General features: G+C 33.6%; 5 protein-coding genes across 8 annotated transcripts; 3 read left to right on the top strand and 2 right to left on the bottom strand.

The window, feature by feature from the left end:
* The first annotated feature begins 332 nt into the window (after positions 1–332).
* Positions 333–1,020, top strand: LOC128155613 (keratin-associated protein 19-2-like). The gene is made up of 2 exons (XM_052817412.1): positions 333–490; positions 578–1,020. Exons 1-2 carry the CDS (start codon positions 364–366, stop codon positions 844–846), a joined length of 396 nt encoding a protein of 131 aa, XP_052673372.1. The 5' UTR covers positions 333–363; the 3' UTR covers positions 847–1,020.
* Positions 1,009–8,867, bottom strand: LOC128155612 (GA-binding protein alpha chain-like). Of its 2 annotated transcripts, none has more exons than XM_052817410.1 (12): positions 8,714–8,867; positions 7,494–7,570; positions 6,424–6,613; positions 6,052–6,223; positions 5,710–5,794; positions 5,524–5,598; positions 5,012–5,164; positions 4,517–4,729; positions 4,312–4,377; positions 3,963–4,046; positions 3,443–3,666; positions 1,009–2,951 (listed from the first exon to the last, which is right to left on the bottom strand). In XM_052817410.1, exons 2-12 carry the CDS (start codon positions 7,552–7,554, stop codon positions 2,739–2,741), a joined length of 1,536 nt encoding a protein of 511 aa, XP_052673370.1. In that variant the 5' UTR covers positions 7,555–7,570; positions 8,714–8,867; the 3' UTR covers positions 1,009–2,738. The 2 variants fall into 2 exon arrangements, with proteins under 2 accessions (XP_052673370.1, XP_052673369.1); XM_052817409.1 differs by lacking the exon at positions 8,714–8,867 and adding an exon at positions 8,383–8,600.
* Positions 8,868–10,491: 1,624 nt separating this feature from the next.
* On the top strand, positions 10,492–15,536 carry LOC128156815 (ATP synthase-coupling factor 6, mitochondrial-like). Of its 2 annotated transcripts, none has more exons than XM_052819116.1 (4): positions 10,492–10,643; positions 11,473–11,651; positions 12,023–12,153; positions 15,193–15,536. In XM_052819116.1, exons 2-4 carry the CDS (start codon positions 11,479–11,481, stop codon positions 15,375–15,377), a joined length of 489 nt encoding a protein of 162 aa, XP_052675076.1. In that variant the 5' UTR covers positions 10,492–10,643; positions 11,473–11,478; the 3' UTR covers positions 15,378–15,536. The 2 variants fall into 2 exon arrangements, with proteins under 2 accessions (XP_052675076.1, XP_052675077.1); XM_052819117.1 differs by having other exon boundaries at positions 10,600–10,647.
* Positions 15,537–15,676: 140 nt separating this feature from the next.
* Positions 15,677–18,348, bottom strand: LOC128156814 (PIH1 domain-containing protein 2-like). The gene is made up of 6 exons (XM_052819115.1): positions 18,255–18,348; positions 17,953–18,166; positions 17,670–17,762; positions 17,359–17,479; positions 16,431–17,014; positions 15,677–16,269 (listed from the first exon to the last, which is right to left on the bottom strand). The coding sequence occupies exons 2-6, from the start codon at positions 18,046–18,048 to the stop codon at positions 16,132–16,134; spliced, it is 1,032 nt and encodes a 343-aa protein (XP_052675075.1). The 5' UTR covers positions 18,049–18,166; positions 18,255–18,348; the 3' UTR covers positions 15,677–16,131.
* A 1,001-nt stretch (positions 18,349–19,349) lies between these two features.
* Positions 19,350–20,770, top strand: LOC128156482 (uncharacterized). 2 transcript variants are annotated; one of them, XM_052818652.1, is made up of 2 exons: positions 19,350–19,606; positions 19,886–20,770. In XM_052818652.1, the coding sequence occupies exons 1-2, from the start codon at positions 19,478–19,480 to the stop codon at positions 20,753–20,755; spliced, it is 999 nt and encodes a 332-aa protein (XP_052674612.1). In that variant the 5' UTR covers positions 19,350–19,477; the 3' UTR covers positions 20,756–20,770. The 2 variants fall into 2 exon arrangements, with proteins under 2 accessions (XP_052674612.1, XP_052674610.1); XM_052818650.1 differs by having other exon boundaries at positions 19,883–20,770.
* The last annotated feature ends 610 nt before the right edge of the window (positions 20,771–21,380 follow it).

Below are 21,380 nucleotides of genomic sequence, written 5' to 3'. Positions count from 1 at the left end.
TGCACGTTAGCGTTCACGTAACATACAAGGTCATTACCAATATTTTGTAGTAATCAGGTAGAAAATGCAAAAAAAGAGTACATAACTTACAGGGTCAGATCTGGGTCACCCCTGCGGCTGGTCAGGGAGATGAAGTGAAAGGTCACGGCCTCCAAACATGCATGTTACGTGTACCCACGGGTATATAATGGGGAGATCAGGATGGACCAAGCATAAACCACTGTGAAGGTGAGTAGTAGCAACACACGCTCTATATTGATAAATTTTCGGTTTGGTTTTTAGGCGATTCCGAGTACTTTACGCTTTCTGTAAAAGCACATTGTAATTTTATATGCTTAGAACTATTCTTCTGTTTTGTTGCAGATGATGCGATTCAACTTTGTTCTGTTTTTGGTCTGTGCTATTGTGGCTCTCTGTCACGCAGGCGGTTATGGAAAACGCCCCATGCATTACCGAGGATACGGAAAGAAAGCTATGATGGGCGGTAGTTGTAAGTACATTATACTCTACTCATGTACATTTACAAGTTTAAGACAGTTACTTCTCCAGACATTGCTTTAATGGTGATATTTTTCAGATGGAATGTGGAACACGCCATCCTACTATGATCAAGGATACAATTACGGAGGAATGTCCTCAGGATATCCATATGGATATAACCAGGGAGTGTCCAGTCTCGGATATGCCAGTTCTGGATACGCTCCTTCTGTTGGATCCAGCTGGTCCAGTGTAGGATATGCCCCCTCTGTCGGACTGAATGACGCTATTTCCAGCATCGGCTACCAGTCCGGATCCAGTGGATACTACCAAGGCGGATCCGGTGGATACTACCAAGGGATATATTGATCCATATATCCAGGGATCTAATCAGAGGATATATGATGTAGGGTTAATCCAGTAACCTTGCTGATTAAACAATCTAGACATTTTGACAATGTGTTGTGTTCTCGTAAGGAATATACTTGATATGGTTCTAAGGTTCTAACAATTAAAACAAATAAAACATAGTTCATATTACAATTTTTTAATTTTTAATGTTTTTTTTTTTCTTTGATCGTTTCTATTTACAACTGCAAATAAAGTGTAAAATATATGGTACTGACGTGAAAAAAAAATGATTATAAAATATAACATTATGTACATGTATATACACCTTACAGTTAATACAGAACAACAAGTTTCTCTCTCTCTGAATGGAGTTGCTGTCTGAAAATATGAAACCAAAGAGAGAGAGAGAGAGAATAGACATCACAGTTTAAGTGAAGAATATGGACAACCCATTTTACACCCCCTTTCTTTCTCCATCCAATTTAAATAATTACACCAGTTTGTAAATTAGAACAGGGCACATTTCTGTAGATGCTTTTCCATATAGCATATAATCATATGAGTTACAGTATATAAAAAATCCCAGCACTGATTCAAGTACTTAAGGAAAACATACACAAATTTCAAAGCAATGATGATACAAGGTAGATAACTCAATATACAATGTAAGTATATGTATTTGCACCGAATAAATAACCTACTGTGCATCATTACATTCACAGATAATGAATGACTTATGTATCTTTTTCATCAATGAATACTTCTTTACCACAGGTAATTGAGGTAGATCCAAAATTTAAAGAATTATTGAAGGGATAAAAGTCTTTCAAATAAAGTCACAGCATTATTTTTTAGCTTTTATACCAAAGAAAAAAAAAACCTCCAAAAATAAAAATCAAACAATTTATCAGTGCTACAGTGATGCTTTTAAAGCTTAAATTTGAGAAACAGAGGCAAATATATACTGTACATCATTATTCAGTCATAAGTTAATTATTTTAAGGGAAAATAATCTGATTCGGAACTTCTCCTTGCAAGGCTACTTTGAGAACATAAAAATGTTGATTGATTGAAAAATAAATAAAACTGGAATGAGGATATCAACAAAAAACTTAAAACATTTAAATTTTGAATGTGTTACTTTCTGGATGCTTTGGTAGAGAAGTGAAATGTGTGGTGACATCAATTTAAATGTGATGATACATCACATCATAATAGTACAAAAAGTGTAATGAAGGGCAACCGAAACCACTATCGCACAATGTAAATGATGGGTCGGATCTATGTACATTCAATAAAATGCTTGATGATTATTTACAAATTAAAATAAACAAGTCTCATACATGTTATGATAATTATAAAAAATATCAACACACAAAGTTTTAATCAAGTCATTTTGAGCAAAGAACTCAGATGAGATACATAATAAAACATATGAATTCAAACATCTTCCAACAGGGTAGAAATGCATGCCAAAACAAAAATTAGAATTTAACATAAAGTGTTACTGCTAATGATACAAGTATAAACAAACGTTTAATTTTCAATTTATCAAAATATGTAATTTTTTTAGGTTAACAACCAAAATTGGACACACAAAAATTTAAGAAAATTTACATGGTATTCAAAAGCAAAACTTCAAATGATGCACAGAATTCAAATAAAAATCAATAAAGCTTCCATGGAAATGAACACCAGTGAACAGTTCATGTATAAAAGAATTACCGTAGGCACTTTTGTCGTGAACCAGGATGGAAAAAAATATTTGGTACAAACAAATGAAAAAAAAAATTACTTAGACTTTTGTAAATTCAACAAATGTGATAATAATGTTGCATATATATAATAGTTTTGGTCAACCCTGATGGAGATAAATATGCAGCAATCACAGATAAATCCCTTTGTGGAATCTATTCCATTGTCTGTACCACCTGTGTCGTTGTGAGAATGGTCGGCTTATGATGATCCAGCCTCTTTGTGACTCCGGGGCGCAGCGACTCTCGCACCCTCTGGAGTTTTCGCTCTGCACAGTGAGTAACGAGTCTATTGAGCTCACCGGCTGAGTACCCTAATAACATTTTCAAGTCACACACAAATTTGTACACAAATCTCTTTCCATGCACCTGAAAGAAAATATTAAAATATATATTAAAATGAAATCTCAGTAAAGGAAATAGTTTCTTTTTTATTTACAAATTTTATTACATTTTTACATATAATTTACAGGTATCTTTATCAAGAATAATGGTAGTATTGGTTAGCCTCTCACATTGAATAATTCATTGATAAAAGTTCTGTATTACATATCAAATTCCCTATCTTCTTCTTGTTCTTGGATTTAAAAGTGTAAATGATCAGTCAGAAAAATGCATACTTCTAAAGCAGAACTGTTTGAGGAGATAAAACATCTTTGATTTGTGATCTAAAATGGTTTGGCAGGGATTTTATTTAGTTATTCTAAATAATTATACTTACCGGTAATATATGATAATAAATAAATTTTTTTTACGGGACTTGTGACCATGATATAAAATGGTTTCAAAGAAATAATGTTACCAAAATTTTTAAAACATTTCTGCTTCTACAGAACATAAGATTAATGCGTAATTCTAACCTTCGCAATCATGTCTCCATCGTAGTAGTATCGCAGTGCCCTGCTGAGTTTCTCGTAGTTCATGGTGGGCTTGTTTTTCCTCTGTCCCCACATCTGAGCCACCATTTCGGGGTTGTTCAGTTTGAACTCTCCCTCCTCTCCTATCCACTGAATCACCTCCCTACAGTCCTTGTCAGTCAGTAAATCCAGCAGGAACTGCCACAGCTGTATCTGACCATTGTTTCCTATCGATTAGCAAAAAGGAAAACAAGTATTGGATCAGTTAATATATAGCCAGCTTAAATAAAAATATTTGTGATGTTGTGAATTACAGTGTACAAAGTTATGACACATACAAGACTATTTTTAAATTGTATAGTTTTTTTTTTAATTAAAGTGCACCACTGTGGGGACATATTAATATTATTATTGTGTTTTCTGTTTTAAAATTCATTTCCCTGAGCTATTTCCTAGGAAGTGCTACATGCATTGTGTATACCATACAGACTATTTGTGACTGACTTAATTTAAGCTCATTTACCTGTTCTATTTCCTGGTGACAACCTCTCATCCCCTGTAATTCTGGGAGATCTTGGACGATTCTGTTTGTACTGCTTAGCTCTACCTAAAAAACAAAAACACATGTGCTTTTTACATTTAATTATTTCTTAATTTCAAAATTCATCAAATGGATTTTATTGTAGAATATTTTGAGATATCAATCACTTTTTTCTGTACTATATTTTATTCAAATTTAATTAGTTTATTATTTTATGCCTCAAACAGCCTACAACTGAACCCACAACCTACTACTGAACCCAGAAGGTAGCTAGTCTATACTCTTGGGGGTACATAGTTTATTCTAAATGCAATTCACTTGGTATTCTCACCATCTTGTCCTGAAGTTGAGACTGTGATAGTTGTAATAGCATGAGGAGTTGGTGTCTGCATTACAGCTACAAACAAAACAGAGGAATCAATCAAAACAGATTCAATTACACCAAAAAAAAATTCCTCTAATAAATGATCAGTATTTTTTACCTGCATACTAAAACTCTGAATGAAACAGCTTATTTGGACTTTTGAGAGTCTTACCCACAAATTTACACTTCCTAAGGAGTTCCAAGTGGGTCCAGAAGATGTCTCCCTTGTCGTTAGGAATCAGCTTCACAAACTCGGGGTGAGTTAATTCACACAGCTGTTTCCCCGAGATTTTGAAGTTGTTTGGATTGACCCCGACGAGTTTGAATTCTTTGATGGCCCAGTCTATCCAGTGTTTAACATGTATCTCATTCCACTGGACAGGATCTAAACGACATGGGAAGATAAAATAATGAGTCACCACATATCAATAATCAAATGTTGTGTGCACTGAAAATGAAATAAATGATTAACTCACAGTGGCAAATCTATAAAAAATTATTTACTTTAAATAGTTATAAATCAAATGAATAGTCAAACTTGATTATAGTGGCTTTTTTTGTAAAAAAAATACTCTAACTTTCATTAAATAACGATATACCAGAAGTCCAGAAGATCAAATTTTATGGGAAATCTTAATGCATCTTTCATGTGCATCCTTGTTCTCACCGAAGGGTATTTTGAGTCGATCCTGTTCTCGTCTGAAGTGCTGATCAACAATCCATCGTGTGACATTCTCTGACTCCTCAGGGAGAGGAATGACCACTTTCTGTTGAGTTTTGGTGTGTGTTGCTGGAGCTGGCTGAGGTACAGGGACTGTCTCTAAATGGATGGAATGTCAAAACCATAACACAGAGGGTGTACATTATGCAATGTTATGTTTAGAACAAGTGGTCAAAGTACTTCCACTCAAACCAAGTGGTGATTGCAGTCACCATTGTCTATGCTAAGAAAAACAGGCATGTTATATGTTTCAAGTGATCCTTCCACATGATTTTAAACATTGGGAAGGAAATGCAAACTTCAAATATTTGTATTTTTTAATGAAAAGTTGCTCAACTTGAGAGATTATTTTGATTGATAGTAAACAGCTGAAAGTAAAAAAAGCACAACACAGCTCAGTAAATCCATTGTTTAGTCATCGCTGTGTGATCTGTATTTACTTCCTTTGTGACACATACCTTGTTCTATCTGCTGAGCTTCCACTTCATCTGCTGGCTTCAATATGTCAACAATGTTTATCTTGGGTTTAACACCTGAAAATTTGAAGATAAATATTGAACACCTTCAACATTTCCTATTTTGGTTTATCTTATTATTTCATAGATACACAGGGGGAGGGCTTTTCATGAAAATGATTTGATTACCTGGCTGAGATTTGACTTCCAGGTTGATCTGTACCATTCCCTCTCCTTGAACACATTGCTCCACCAAGCTCTTACTGGTGTCCAACTGTAGAATAATAGTAAGAACAGATTTAGAATAAAACAGAAGATACTGTGTAGGGTATAAATACTTTTCAAAGTAGCAACACACCTAAAAATTGATGCTCTCAAAATGCCATAAATCTTCTTAATACATTGAAACTCTGGGTGAAATAGATTAATACATACAGTCTACACTGCTAACGTGACTCTCTGTATCAAGTGACTGTTTGTCTTATGCGAAAAGACTACAATGATATGCAAGTGGTCTGCTATAAACTGTACCTCTATTGTGTCCTGAAGGTAGAACTGATGGTCACTGAGTGTACACTGTAGCCTCAGCTCCAGCAGTGACTTTAGTGTAGACAAGGGCTCTGCTATGTCCATGTGTTGAATTATCAAATTCTGATAGGATGGAGCTGCATGTTGTGAAATATTTTCTTCTTCATAAACAATGCTACAAAAAACAGAAGAAATTAAGTAAACATGTTTTTCTCTTGACACCTTAATTAAAACTACTCTTTTTTTTTCAAGTAGTACAGATAGTCAAATTTCGAATGATTCATTTCAGGCAGGAACTATGTGTCTTACAATTGTAACAAATATGTATTTATGCATACAGCAAATTTCATTCCATATGATATTAAATAAAGTTACCCCTCTGAGGACACCACTTGTTCACCAGACTCTGGTATTTCATTTGTAAAGTCTTGTGCGATCTGGACCTCCTGCACTTGCACGTCTTGTGCACCATCTTGTGCTACCAGTTCCTGTGCTGCCTCGCTGTCCGGATCCAGACGCAGTCGCTTCTCTGCTGGCTCATCCTGCTCATCTGTTTGTGTGGTCGCTGCAAGTATTATTAAAACAGTGGTACATCAACAATCCAGTTTATTAACACTTCAACTAACAAACAATGACCAAATATTGGTAACTTACTATGGTAATGGCTTAACATGTGCAATTATTTCAAGATTGTCATCACTGATTTTTATTGAAGTAGATTGGGATTGATCAAGCCTAAGAAAAAAAATTGTTTGTTTCCGCTTTCCCGACCGACCCTAGCTTTTACTCCCGACTCTCAACTTTTTTAAAGGATTTTTGATGGAAAAACATTTATTTATCCGATTTGGAAAAAAATTACTCAAAATTTTGGTCACAAAAACGCTTGAAGCAGTTACTCTTCTCACCTTAGTGTAACTCAAATGTTTTGTTTCAAAATGGCTGTAGGTTTCCATATGTTGTATATTTTAATAATGCTCTCATCGTCGGCAGAGGAAGTATCTGATATATAATATCATTTTTGTGTTTTCTTAAGACCAGCTTAATTGTCAGGAATGATATCAAAAGTATTTTTCATTTTATACCATTCAGCAGTGTCAATATCTAACCGGCATGCATGGATACTGCAATATTAAAGGGAAAAGAAAATATTTGAAAAAATAAAAAAAAATTCCGACCGACCGACCCTACTTTTTTTCAGCATGAAAGCGGAAACAAACCATTTTTATTGTTAGGCCTCAGTCGGTTGGTTTAAAAGATTTATATATCTTTACTATATGTACATGTATTACATGTAGATTTCTTAGTTTTTGAAGAAATAAAATTGTAAAAGATTCCATAAGAAAGACCAGACTTACTAATGCATGTATTAAATGAGTTATCTACTTTTTAGAAAATCATTACATTACAATTAATGTAGAATGACTCCTTCTAACTAAGTAACTTACTCATGGACAGATAGCCCTCTTCAGTCATGGTAACTGTAATTGTATCATCTCCATTCTCCATGTTAAAAAATTGATTTCTGTAATTAAATATTAAACAAAACTGAATGTGTATATTTATGCTGGTATATCTCATTTTTATCACAGCTGCATCCATATCCTGTTGTCTCCAGTGAACCCTTGGATGACCCTGGACCTGGCAAATATCATTCATGTGCATAAAAATAATGGTATCATCTGTTTTTAGAGTGTGTGAGAGATCTTTTTATTGTTTAACTTTTGAGATTTCTTATGGAATGCAACTTCTGTAAACATGCAAGCTGCAACTGCAATTATTGGAAAAACTTTAAACCTTACGATGGGGATGGAAAATGTGGGAAGGGGGAAGTGTGGTGTTCGTTATTTGTTATGGCTAGTGGTTTAAGCTTATAGTGGTGGTTTTGTAAGCCAGGGGACAGGGATACAAACCCTATGTGAAGCAATATATGCGATTTGGATAATATTTTATGCTTAAACTAATGCAGGGTTTTCTCTGTAGCTTAATGTTCATAACATTTGTGTATTTATGCCAGAAGACCAAAATTTGATAGTATCGGTTAAAATTTGAATTAAATATCTCTTTAGTGTTTATATAAAACTAATTTCTTCTTATATGAATAAAATTGATTAAAGTATAAAATGCTTTATGGGATTACTTTTGAACTTTTGAAAAAAATGATAAATAATGTTAAAAGGTATAGTATTATTGCAATTCATATATATTTATATATAATAAAGGTTTCAAAATTTTCACATATAAATAATATATTCATAACAAAATAATCATCATTAATTTTTTTAAACGTTAGCTCTTTTATAATTCATCCGAAGAAAAATATCTGTTGTTTTTCACTTCATGCTTCGTTTCGTGCACTCCAAACTCGGTCACGACGGCAGACATCTTGGATTTCAAACCAAAATGTATTTATCGTTACCATTGCCATTTGCAGATTTAATCGAAAAATTCAAAAAATATATTCATTGTTTTTCAATGAGGAAATGAATGTCTGCTCCAGAGACAACTTTGTAATCAAAACTTCCGGCTGAGAAAGCACGCATAACATCCTGTTTGCGATACCACTGCATTGAAATGTGCGAGAACGCGCGCTTCACAGATGGGCGCATTGTCTTTGCGTATTACAGGACAAAATAGAATATACAAGTTATTCTAAAGCAATACTTACAAAGAAATTGATGTGTCCTCATTCACTTTTTGAAGAAAACCTTCGTTTTAGTCTTAAATTTGACCGGAAATTTCCTGTGAACGGAAATGGCAGACAAAGCAGGATCTTCCTTTTTGCTATGAACACGTGACCTGAATGGAAAGGTTGAATGATATTTGGGAATAAATTTTACAAAACGAATTCTACGCCAGGTGCTTTTGGACATTGTGACGCACTTTCTATCGAGATAGGCAATAAAATATGATTTTAATTTGTTTTAACCAAAATTATTGCATAACAGCGTAGCACAATGGGTAAGGGCATTGATTAAGATACTGTTAGTCATTAAATTTTTTTTTTTACCTTTCCAAAAAGTATTTAAAAATATTTTTGGTCAAATATTGTAAAATTTGAAAATTCAAAGACCGCAAAAGTATTTTGATAATACAATTAATATGGACAGCGATATAAACTTGGGTCGATTTTATTTCATTTTTTTTAGTACGTTGTAATACGTACGTTGGTTCTGTTTAGTATAAGTTTAATTATAATATAAGGCAATCCAGTAATTTTCCTGACCAATTTATCGATATTTCTATGGAAAATATGAAGTTCATAACAAAATTTGTTAACAAAATTTAAGAGGGTGATGTAATAGTAATAAATAGAACCATTTAGCAGCATTAATGATGTTTTTTTTTTTAAGTTTTAGATTTAATATCACTTTAAGAATTGTTGACTGAATTGAAATGCGTAATAAAACCTAATGCCAGATGGTATGTAATTTCGCCCGATACAACCATGAAGCAACGCACAGTTAGCACACGATCGAATTTGTCATCTTATATAAAATTAAATTTCGTCTTCTGTTTTTTAAACTATAACGCGTTTAACAAATACCTCAAGCATGTATAAATTTCTGCATGATATTAGCAGCATACGAGGGTTCTCTGGAAAATATTGAGACATTTACTCTTACTCCTTCGAGAAAAAAGATAAATCACTGAAATTTCACCAGAAAGTAAACCAGGATATCTTTTATTAACGTAAAAAAAAAATTAAGTTAATGAAATCATTTGTTCATTCCTGGTATTAAGCTAACAAACTTGCCTACATCCATTGATCCGGAGCAACCACAAACTCCTCGCAACGTCATTCTAACATTTCTCCGTGGTCCTATATTTTAACAATTTTCAAACGAACGAAAAACATGAACTATTCTTCGTTTTATCTTTTCTTTTTATTTCAAAATGGCAACAGTTAAACTTATTCTCTCCATTCTTGATTTTTTGTGAGAAAATCAAGTTATTTCTTCCCGAAAGTAAACTCATGCGCGGATCTAGAGGGGGGGGGGTCGGGGGGGTCCCGACCCCCCCTGGAAAATGAAAATTTATTAAATTTACATAGTAAAATTATCGCGAAAATATGCCTCGGACCCCCCCTGGCAAACACAATTATCCTTCGGACCCCCCCTGGAAAAATTTTCTGGATCCGCGCATGAAACTTACTATGAAACATCTCTATCCATCCACTCTTTATATATCTTAGAACTTTTAAAATCAGTTTGTGTGTAAAAAAAAAAAAAAAAAAAACAACCTTGATACCTAGTCCCTTTATTTTAATTCTAGTTAAACCAATTAGCATATAGACCTCGATTAACTAAAGCTTGTTTATTTTATATGTAGCAATTTCTTGGCAAAAAAGGCCTTCTTACGAGATTCGCGCCAATTACAATACCAGATTGCAATCGAACTACTCAGCCATTCCCGCTCGCAAAAAAAAATACATGTACTTTAATATTTAGCGAGTGGAAAAAGCCGAGAAGTAACGATTGAACATATTGATGTGTTTATTGGATCGGGGTCGGAATATTTAAGTTTTCGTTTTGTATTACCTTGACTCTAAATATTACTTCATCTGTCTGCAAGGTGATTTCGATAGAAAAGTCGAAGTAGGTCGAGTATTTTTCTGCATTTATTTTAATACTTTTTTCATCATTACCAATTCTGCATTTGCTCTTTTATAAACAATATGCTTTGATCACTTCTATGACTTTTGTAACAGTAGAGGAATGCAAATAAATGACGATAGTCCGAGGATTCTCTGTCACAAGAAAACCAAGAAAACTTAAAAAATGTTATAGGTCTTGTCAATAAAGGTTCTTTATGTTTACCTATGATTCTTTCTATGCTCGGTATACAATGTTATGAGAGATACAAAAAAGAAATCTCCAGGTTGTTCAACATTTTTAAGCATCATTCATTCATTTGGTCGTGCATTGCTAAGATTGGCATTTGCAATAGACATCTTTTCTTCAAAAGAATACAAAAATCTGCATTAATACAGGTAAAATTTAACAACATAAGGAGCTTTTGTAACCCTTCTGGTTCAGGGCCAAATCTCAACAAGTACAGTTCTCTTCATTGCATTATTACCCACTGAGTTGATTGGTCTCTTACTGGTCTAAGACCAATTCTCACCAAGTACCAATTCTCGCCAACTCGTAATTTTATGTCTTAATATTGTAATGCTTCAATGCATTGGTGAGTAATTGTACTTGGCGAGAAATGGTCCAACTCCAGTTTTGTGTTTTGTTAATCAATTTAGCCTTGTAACTTTAGGTCATTTTTACCACTGGTAGATTCATCGCTCACTCTGTGTCTCATTTTCAATAATCAGTTGAAATATATATATCTTAATTGACAATGCACATTAGTTAATTTCCACAAATATTGATTCTCTTATAAAAAATGTGTTCATTTCTCAATATAAAATTTTAGGTCAAGATGTTTGGCAGACAATTGGTCACCAAAGGGTCATGCCAATGGAGGAACATTGCAGCTAGAAACCTTCACCTCTCAGGGGCAGTTTATCAAGCACAGCAAAAAGCCACTGACCCAATCCAGCAGCTGTTTGTGACCAAAATTAGAGAATATGCCCAGAAGAAAAAACAGCTAAAGTAAGAATGGGTTTAGACCTCTTTCAGTTAGAAATTAAAACAAAATCATCAATGATTATGATATTAAACATGTACTGGTATTAATATTTTAACTATTGCATCATCACAGACAACCTAATAGGGTCAATTTAAGCATTTTACAGTGGAAGGAATTTTGTCACACATCACACTTGTTATTATATAGTAATCAAAATCATTGCAGATAACTCTAAAATAATTTTTTAAAAAATGGTAAAAACAAAAGAAAATATTATTGCTACTTGATATGGAATAAAAAAAAAGTATATGATATAAGGAAAATAAGTTTGTTCTTAATAATATGAAACAATGCATGTACATTTGTCAATATAACTAAATATTTGATGTTTTAGGTCTGGAGAGGTGCTGGTTGATGCTTCACCAGAAGTGGTACAGAACTACAGTGATAGCTTAAACAGAATTTATAAAATGTACAACTTAACGGAAGCCAACTCAAGAAATGTACCAGAACTCAAATTTGAAGGTTTGTATCATATTGGAAAGTCACTGAATCAGTACAGCAATGAGCATACTTTAAAAAATAAAATAACATTTGCTATGTTATACATGTAATTTTACATGAAAAAAATACATTGGAAGTGTTCACCCATTGATACAACTTGTTGAATTAATATGCAAGCTAAAAAACCAGAATCTTTTATACCTTTTGTATGCGTCCAATCCACAGTTTACAAAAGTTGTTTCCTTTTGCGCTGTCAACTCAAAGATCAAAAGGGGAAAAAACAATTTTCCCCTTCTTTATGCTACCAAATATTTGGGCTTCCTGTGATGGAATCTGTCTGAATTAAATTTATTTCTTAGATCTGTGGGTCGCCCCAACCTGTGGCAATCAATATACACAAAAAACCCAGACTTTAACTTCAATGACAGATAACAAGCCACTAAACTACAAAGGCCAAACTACAAAGGCTGTTGTGACATACTTGCCAACTGACCCGATTTCGTCGGGTCACACCCGATTTTTCGACCCTTCACCCGATGATTTTTTATGACCCAGCGGGTCATGCTTTTTACCTGATTTTTGTCGAACAACCCGAAAATCTCCCGATTTGGTTCGTAAATTGCGTTGCGCGTTTGACTTCCAGTTATGAATCCAAGCTGAGTAAACAATGCCGATGGCTATAACAAACATGCAGACACATTAAGTGTTAATGATTATACCCCCCCCCCCCCCCCAAACAAAGTTTGGGGGGGTATATAGGAATCACCTTGTCCGTCCGTCTGTCCGTTCAATTCGTATCTGGTCCATATCTTTCTTATGGAGAAACATTGGAAGTTCTTACTTCACACAAAGATTGCTTATGACCTAAGGGTATGTAATGACCTTGAACCAAGGTCATAAGGGCAAGGGCAAGGTCACTGACAGAAAAAGTGCAAATTTCGTGTCCGGTCCATATCTTTTTAATGGAGAAACATTGAAAATTGTTACTTCAAACAAAGATTCCTTATGACCTAAGGTAGTGTCATGACCTTGACCGACAGAAAAAGTGCAAAATGCGTGTCAGGTCCATATCTTTTTAATGGAGAAACATTGAAAATTGTTACTTCACACAAAGATTCCTTATGACCTAAGGGTGTGTCATGATCTTGACCAAGGTCATTTGGGCAAGGTCAAGGTCACTGGCAGAAAAAGTGCAAAATTCTTGTCCGGTCCATATCTTTCTTATGGAGAAACCTTGGAAGTTCTTAATTCACATCAGGATTGCTTTTAACCTGAGGGTGTGTCATGACCTTGACCCAAGGTCAATTGAGGAAGTTCAAGGTCATTGTTTAAAAAAAATCGGGCCCAGTTTATCAATAATTCAAAATGTTTATATATTAAATGGCTGCTTGACATTTGGTATTTTGTTTGATTCAAGTCATGTTTGTTAACATAAGGATGCAAATGTCCTCGTGCATTATTAACAGATAACTTTAACTAAAATGGAATTTAAAGAGTAGAAATTGGTTTGTGTACTTATATTAGCATTAACAGTTTCAAGAAATAGAGCAGTTGTTATTTATAAAAAATGGACTGTGAAATAGATTCATCCAATATTTTCTATAATAGAAAAAATACATGAGTTATGATTTTTCTTAGCAGGGGTTATCAGTTGTGAGCTTGCTCACAGTGCCTCTAGTTATTGTGAGTTGTTTTGACAAACCGAAGGTTTAAATCATTAAGTGTTATGGCTTCCAATAAGAAAAGGTCTTCATCGGGGCCAGCGGAATCAAAACCAACAAAAAGAAAATGATATTTTTGTACCTATCAACATATCTGGGAAAATGAATTCCCATGGGTAAAACAAAGTAATCGAGTACAAAACGAGGGTTCTTGTGATCTATGTAATGCACATTTGAATATTGGATTTTGTGCCCAAAACGATCTGACTAAACATTCAAAAACACTAAGTCATGTCTAAAATGCTTTTTAATACACAAAAGTCTTCCAAGTCACTTACAACTTTCATACCATCATTTACAGAGTTCAAAAGCAAGGTTAATGTAGCAGAAACTATTTTTGCATTTTTTTTAGCTGAACACAACCTACCATTTTCTGTGTCAGATCACTTTACAAAATTCAAAGTCAGCAACTGTTAGTTAAAATGCTTCTTTGCAATAAAGTATTACACATCAGTTTTAACACATATTTCTATTGTATATACCTACGAAATGCATGGTAAATATGTCGTGAATGTCTTTACGCGCTATGACCAGATTTTTTACTTTCGAAATCTGGTCATGACCAGATTTTCACATGTGGGAGGTTGGCAAGTATGCGTTGTGAGTTTTCTATGGGTTTTTTTTCCCCAAAAATGGTGCCAAAGGGACATAACTTTTGTAAAGTGAGAATTGGTCTATTTAAAATGTTGAAAATGATATCATATTTCTGTTCTCATGTTGATTGTAACTATAAGGTACATTCTTTACAAAAGGCATGTGAAATATTACAAGACAATGAGGTACTAATGATCAGGTCCCCCAAATAGGGAAATTCATTCAAATACCGTAGTATATATATAATATACATGTATTAAAGTAATTCAGTTATTTTATCTTGGTTGAAAATACTCTCACTTTTCATCAAAGGGCAGATCACTCTAGATGTACAAAATTATAAATCTTTAGTGTGCAGTTTGGAGAGGGTGTATCCTTCCCGAGTCAAAGTGCAAGATAAATTCAATCTCTTGTTAATTACAAGAGTAATGACTCTTGGTTAATACTAATATTGTAACTGTTACATGTACATGTGCTATTCATTTTATCTTTAAAGTGCTAAATTTGTCATCACTTGGGTCTTTTGGATTTTGCATATATTACAATATTTATAAATTATTGTATTTATCATGCATGTTATTTACAATAATTTTAAACATATGGATAATGGAAATTGGAAAGGTGAAAATTTTCAGGTCTAGTTTATTTATAAACAAAATGTTATTTCTTATTTTGAAACAGAAGTACAAGATAAATCATTTAATAGTTTTGCCTATATTTTTAACTTTCTTTTCTCCTCTTTCAGATAAGGCAGTGGAAATTACTGCACTTGAAGGTATAGAGATGAAAAATTTCACCACTGAACTTCCTGAGGATAAAATTGAACTTGCTGAGGATAATCCTCATAATCTGGAGTTTAACCAGAGAGTATTTGGATACAGTCCTGAAAGAAGTACTGATGTTGATGTACCATCTAAGATCAAGGCATGATCTAATGCCAGAGTGTAGTGAAAACCTCACACAGATTCATATTGACTTTATAAAGAGACCTTAAAGTGCTGAGGACGATATATTCTTTTCTTTAATTTTATGGTTGACCTCGAGTTGATAGTTGCACAGAACATAAATAAAACATCAGATTTGTTCAGAGCCTTTTGTTTTATTTTTTTTCCTGTGAAATAAGAGAAACTTTCAGTATAAATGTATTCATTTCATTCTTCTTCAATTGCAAATAAATGCTGCTCTATTTATATACAAATGCAGCATGAAGTGACAGAGAAATGCTTGGACACAATTTTTTCTTTCACAAGAACTGTTCATGGACATCATACAAGTACATGCACATCATGTATTTTTCTAATGGAAAAAAAATGAAATATTGAGGAAAACATTATACAGTCAAACTTTGTTATCTCGAACTAAATGGGACTGTTTAAAAACTTTGAGATATTAGAGATATTAAAGGTAAAATACTTGAAAAATAAGTGGTTGGGACTTACAAATCACTCCGACATATCCATTGTTTTCCAGATATCGAAGTTCAGCTGTATATATTTCATTAAATGGGTATATATACTGATTACAGAATGAATGGAAAAAATAGGTCAATAAATGGTGTTCTCAGTTTTTTAATTTATTTGTAAACATGTACAAACTGAAACATTCGGAAAAAAATGATGAAAATAATAATGACTGACAAATATTCAATGAAATTTGTACACATTGGTGTACTCTTGTCTCTTCCTCATGTCTGCACTGGTAAAGTTATAATAAGGGAGGAATTGTTCTTGTTAAATTTTGCTGATGCTTTCGTGTCGTTAATGAGGTACGGAAAAGAAAGGTTTAAATGGTAACGATCCTCCACAGTCAAATCTATGTCATCCTGAAAATACAGAAAATTGACATCATTTTGTACAGTAAGTAAAAAGAAAAAATATTTTCATTTTATATGAAGCGATTGTGAATGAGTTAAAACAAAATACGTGGTATAATTGTTGGGTTTGTTTTGTTGGTTTTTTTTTTTGGGGGGGGGGGGGGTCATACCTCAGAAATATCCAATTCACACTCAGATACTTTGTTGACCCCAGGTAATTTTATTGTCAATGTCAATTTCTCCAAATCCTCTCCATTAAACTTTTCTTCCATTTTGTAATCAGGTTCTTCAGTCTCACAGACTTGTTCTGAATTGCCAGAATTCATTTCCTGAATGAGATTCTGTTTCTTGGTTTCTTCCTTTCCTAATCCTGGTAGTTGAATATTTGGTGCATTTTTATCCTGTACACTTTCTTCTGTAGACAAGTTTGCTAACTTGTTCAAAAGGGAATCCTTGGCACCAAGTCCTTGTAAACCAAAAGTCTTCTCCATCTCTGACAAATGGTCATCAAATTCATCATCTGCATTTTTGTTCTTTCCTTGAAATGCCTTCATTAAAACTTGAAGATTGCCTTTAGATAATGATGTAGATGGTAAAATTGAAAAGCTTCTAGAAAGAGCAGTTTTGTTTTGATGAAGAATATAGTCAATAGCCAAATTTATGAGAGTATTTCGATCTAACGAGTTTTTACAATCAATTCCAAATTCCTCCAAAATCTTGGGATTGAATGCAACTCCTGAATATGAAAAATCACCTGCAAAAAAAATATATTAAAAAATTGATGGCATTTATAAATTGTGAATGAAAAAATATATTTTACATGAACAGGCATGGTTAAATTGAATTATTTTACTAAATGCTTTAAGATTTCAAGTGCATTGTTGATTTTTAATGAATTCAAATGCAAGTACCAATGCATTAGTGTATCAACTATTTTTTTTTTTAATCCAAAAATTTTTTGTAGCACACAATAGCTAACATAAAATTGAGTGTGTTTTATTCTTTGTGCTACTATAAACATTCCAAAAACAGCAATAGATAGATAATCATCATAAAATTATGGTTAACAGAATTTCTTTGTGGTCATAAGTTTCATACCATTTTCATCCTTGTCTTGCAGTACTGGTGTACCAATGACTGGTATGGCATCCTCTGGAGTCTTTGGTTCGGGGACTTTATTCCATGAACAAAAATTAATAAAATACCTTCCTTTCGTGTTCTGAAAAATTGATGAAATATATAATTACGTACAAAATTACACCCCCCCCCCCCAACTACAGCTCAGATTCAATCTTCAAAAGAGATGTTTGTCAATATGTCTCAGTCTCATCGAATGCACATGAACATAATGCTGTTTTGTTTACAGTCTGTATGAAAATTATTTTTAGTCGTTTAAGTGAAAAACTTACTGTGGTCATTGTCATGACACACATGTGGGGTTCTGGTGGCTTCATGTATTCTTTTCCCTCCTTCATGTGTTTATCAATGAACTTTTTATAGGCCTACAAAATAATGTGCAAGATATCAAACATGCTGTGAATTGACTGTATATATTTAAAACACAAACTTTCACAAATTCTACCAACTTATAGTGGCTTCTGAATTCAAAGCATATCATATGGTAGTGTTAAGTTTCATTTAAACAAAACTATACTCCAAAAAAACATAAGAAACATTAATATTAGTCAATACCTGAGGATCTCTCTCAGACATTTCGTCAAGCATGGTCCAGATATTCTGTGCTTGTGTCATCATGGAATCTCTGTCGACGCCTTCGGGAATAGACATTTTGGATGTATTGACTTATTAAGCGAAATTTCGGAGCGTTACAATCCAACAGCGACTTTCTTGAACGGGGAATAGGCCTAACGAACGCTAGCGAGATAACGACAGGATACCCAGATATCTGTTAAAAAATGTCAAAATTTAAAGAACATATTCATAATTTTACCTGTTTATCTAATTCATATAGAAAAAATTGAAGTTTTATATACCTGTAATGAGATTCCCTGATTTCTTTTCCTTTTATTGGTTATTTCATTAGACAACAAAAATTCGGCATGTCACATCGCGTCCATAACGATAAACCAATAATTTATGTATACCGAACCCGATTCAATTGGCCACAGTATGTGCGAAACATTTCAGGCACGCAGCGGTAAAAAAAAAAATCTTAAATGTACACATAGAAAATTGATTTACCATGAAGTTGCCCTCCAAAATGAAAGTGAACTAGAAAGTAATACCCCCCCCCCGAAGTTTGTGAACACCTTTTGCTTGTCAAGATTTTTTGAACGAGTCTCCCACCCCTTTCATAAACGATGTTAACTGATTTGCTCACTTTTCCACACAATTTTTAGCGTTTGCAATAATTTATCGCAGTATTCATTAAACTTTTTTTCTTAAATTTACAATGTACATGTACCTATAGAATCTTGTAACTTGAAGAAGTTGCCCCTCTCTCCTTTTTGGGAGTAAACCAAAGTAACATTAAAAATTAAAATAACACTTTTAGCGCCACCACTCCCGTGATGGACTGGGATTCTTGCAGATGGGCACATTAGGTTTTGCTTTCTTTTCCTTTTTCTTTCGAATAAGACTGTCCCCATCATATTACAAAACGATGCTACGAGACTGCTTTAATATATGATTATAGATAATAATACAGATCTTTATCAAAATTCGAGAGCGTGGCGGATCTAAGTTTTAGTTATAATGATAATGATACAGTGTTTTTAAGAATGTCAATGTTTAATTTCAGTATTTCACTCAGAAATATTCAACATTGGATATAAAAAAAAATTATCAAACCATTTTCGCCTATATAATTAGATCTTTTGGCACACGCGTAATTTATATATACCGAGGAAACATTGTGTGTATATAAATAAATCAGCTTTGCAAGATTAATGTTCGACATACACTCAGTCTGACCCAGTCCTATTTAAAACGTACTTAGTTAAATCATCTATAAAAACAAAAAGTCACAGAGGGTCGATAAACATAATGAGACTTCTACAATGAACATAATCCACTTTAAAAGAAAAATATTTAAACTTAAAATCAACACTTATTTTGCTGTCCTCTTATGGCCATATCTATTGAACACCGTTATACTTCAACAGCTTGTGTTGTGTTGCTTTTTTGAGCAAAGAGAAAAGATAAGATTATGTGCGTTCCTTTATGTTGTTTGCATTGTGCGTGAAATGAATGGGTAATGCATTTAAAAAACTTGACAGTTGTTTTGTCATTTGGACGGATAATTCACAGTTTCCTAGGACGTGTTCACTCTCTACGCGATTTAGTTCACAGTAGTTTATGTCAGAACAAAATTCTCGACGATCAGGTACGTACAATATCTCTCTCTCTCTCTCTCTCTCTCTCTCTCTCTCTCTCTCTCTCATTCTCATTCTCTCTCTCTCTCTCTCTCTCTCTCTCTCTCTCTCTCTCTCTCTCTCTCTCTCTCTCTCTCTCTCTCTCTCTCTCGTTTTAAATTTCAATCTGTATGCTTTTTTAAAGGCACAATTTATTATTTTCACCATGCATCGAAATTGCTCGGATATTTTTAACTTGAAAGTGCCACACAATTTTTCAACTAACATTGGTTTAATTCTATTGATAGCAGGGTTGCAGATGTGCTCACAGTACACATTTCATGAAAATGGAAACAATTAGCTCAAAGGTACCTTTTTGTGCGGATATCAAAAAATGCGACGATAGCAAAGATAAATCGGCCTTCATTAACTTCCGTGGAAAATACACATCCTCTCTATCATCTGATTGCAAACCTTGGAAAATAAAGGACATCGCCTTGCTTTCTGTTGGATACTTTGCTATTCTTGATTCTGCTAACACCAGACTAAAAATTTTCGATCACGAATTCGTTCACGTGACCAGTAAAATCGTTCAAGACAGTTCCCATTGTCTAGCTAGCCTCCAAGGCGAGAGGATCTATGTGATGGATAATACAACCGTTCATTATTATCGGTTCCGAGAGAAGAGATTAAGTTTTGAGGACAAATTTGACTTAACTGGCATGCACTACGATATTTGCAGTAATGGTGTAATTTTGTGTCTAACAAAACTTACTTCTTTGGAATTCAAAGATCATAATTTTAACACGTTGAATACTGTCAATTTTAAATCTACTCTTGGATATGCTCCTGATCATATTGCATTTGACCAGGACAACAATTTAGTGTTCTTCAACGGCGATTCAAAATATGTCGTCTGCTGTGACAAATTTCAGGAGGAAAACTGGCGGGTGAATGACGTAGACACTTGCGTTGGAATTCAAAGATATGGAAATGGCTGGATGTTTGTTGGAAACAGAGAATTAACGTTTGTAGACAGAGGAGGAAAAACGTTTGTCCACCGCTTAAAGGAACCGGAGCTAGAGGAATGTATTTGTATAGTTGTTGACGTTGAAAGACGCAAGCTGTATTTGTCGGACCGTACCTATGTTTATGAGTATGATATATGTACATCTACTTAAAAAAATAAAGCTTCAAAAAGTTATTGGTCATATTAACTAGGCATAATTATATAGATTGCTATTAGGCACCCTTTCGGTATTTTAGCATTGTTATCAACTGATATCAGCTATTCAAATAAGTGACACCATCTATTCAAATTAGTGATATCATTTATTTGAATAGGTGATATTACGTATTTAAAACAAATAGGTAGTACATGTATAACCTATTCGATAAGTATTATCACGTATTTCAGTTGAAAAGATAACCACCTTCTGAAATAATTTAGTGAAACCACCTATTTGAATAAGTCAATTCATCAATTTAGGAAGAAAAGGCAACAAGAATTATTCAAATACATTTTTGTGATATCACTTTCTGGAATAAGTAATATCACTTATTCAAATAGGTCATATTACCTATTTGGATAGTTATATAGATGACATTACCTATTCGGATGGTTAAATAGAAGATGTCAGCTATTAGAATAGGTGATATCAAGTATTAAATAAGTTATATTACTAGTATGTATTCAAATTTGTGTTATCACTTTTAGCCTATAAATACCGAAACGGCTCAAGCCACTGACAGCAATTCCTTAACACCGTAAATGTAACTGACAATTAATATACGTGAAAAATAAAT

The sequence above is a fragment of the Crassostrea angulata genome, chromosome 7 (genome assembly GCF_025612915.1).
Source record: "Crassostrea angulata isolate pt1a10 chromosome 7, ASM2561291v2, whole genome shotgun sequence".
Taxonomy (NCBI): Eukaryota; Metazoa; Mollusca; class Bivalvia; order Ostreida; family Ostreidae; genus Magallana; species Magallana angulata.
Note: the sequence above shows the minus strand (reverse complement) of the source record. Positions and strands in the feature narration are given on the sequence as shown.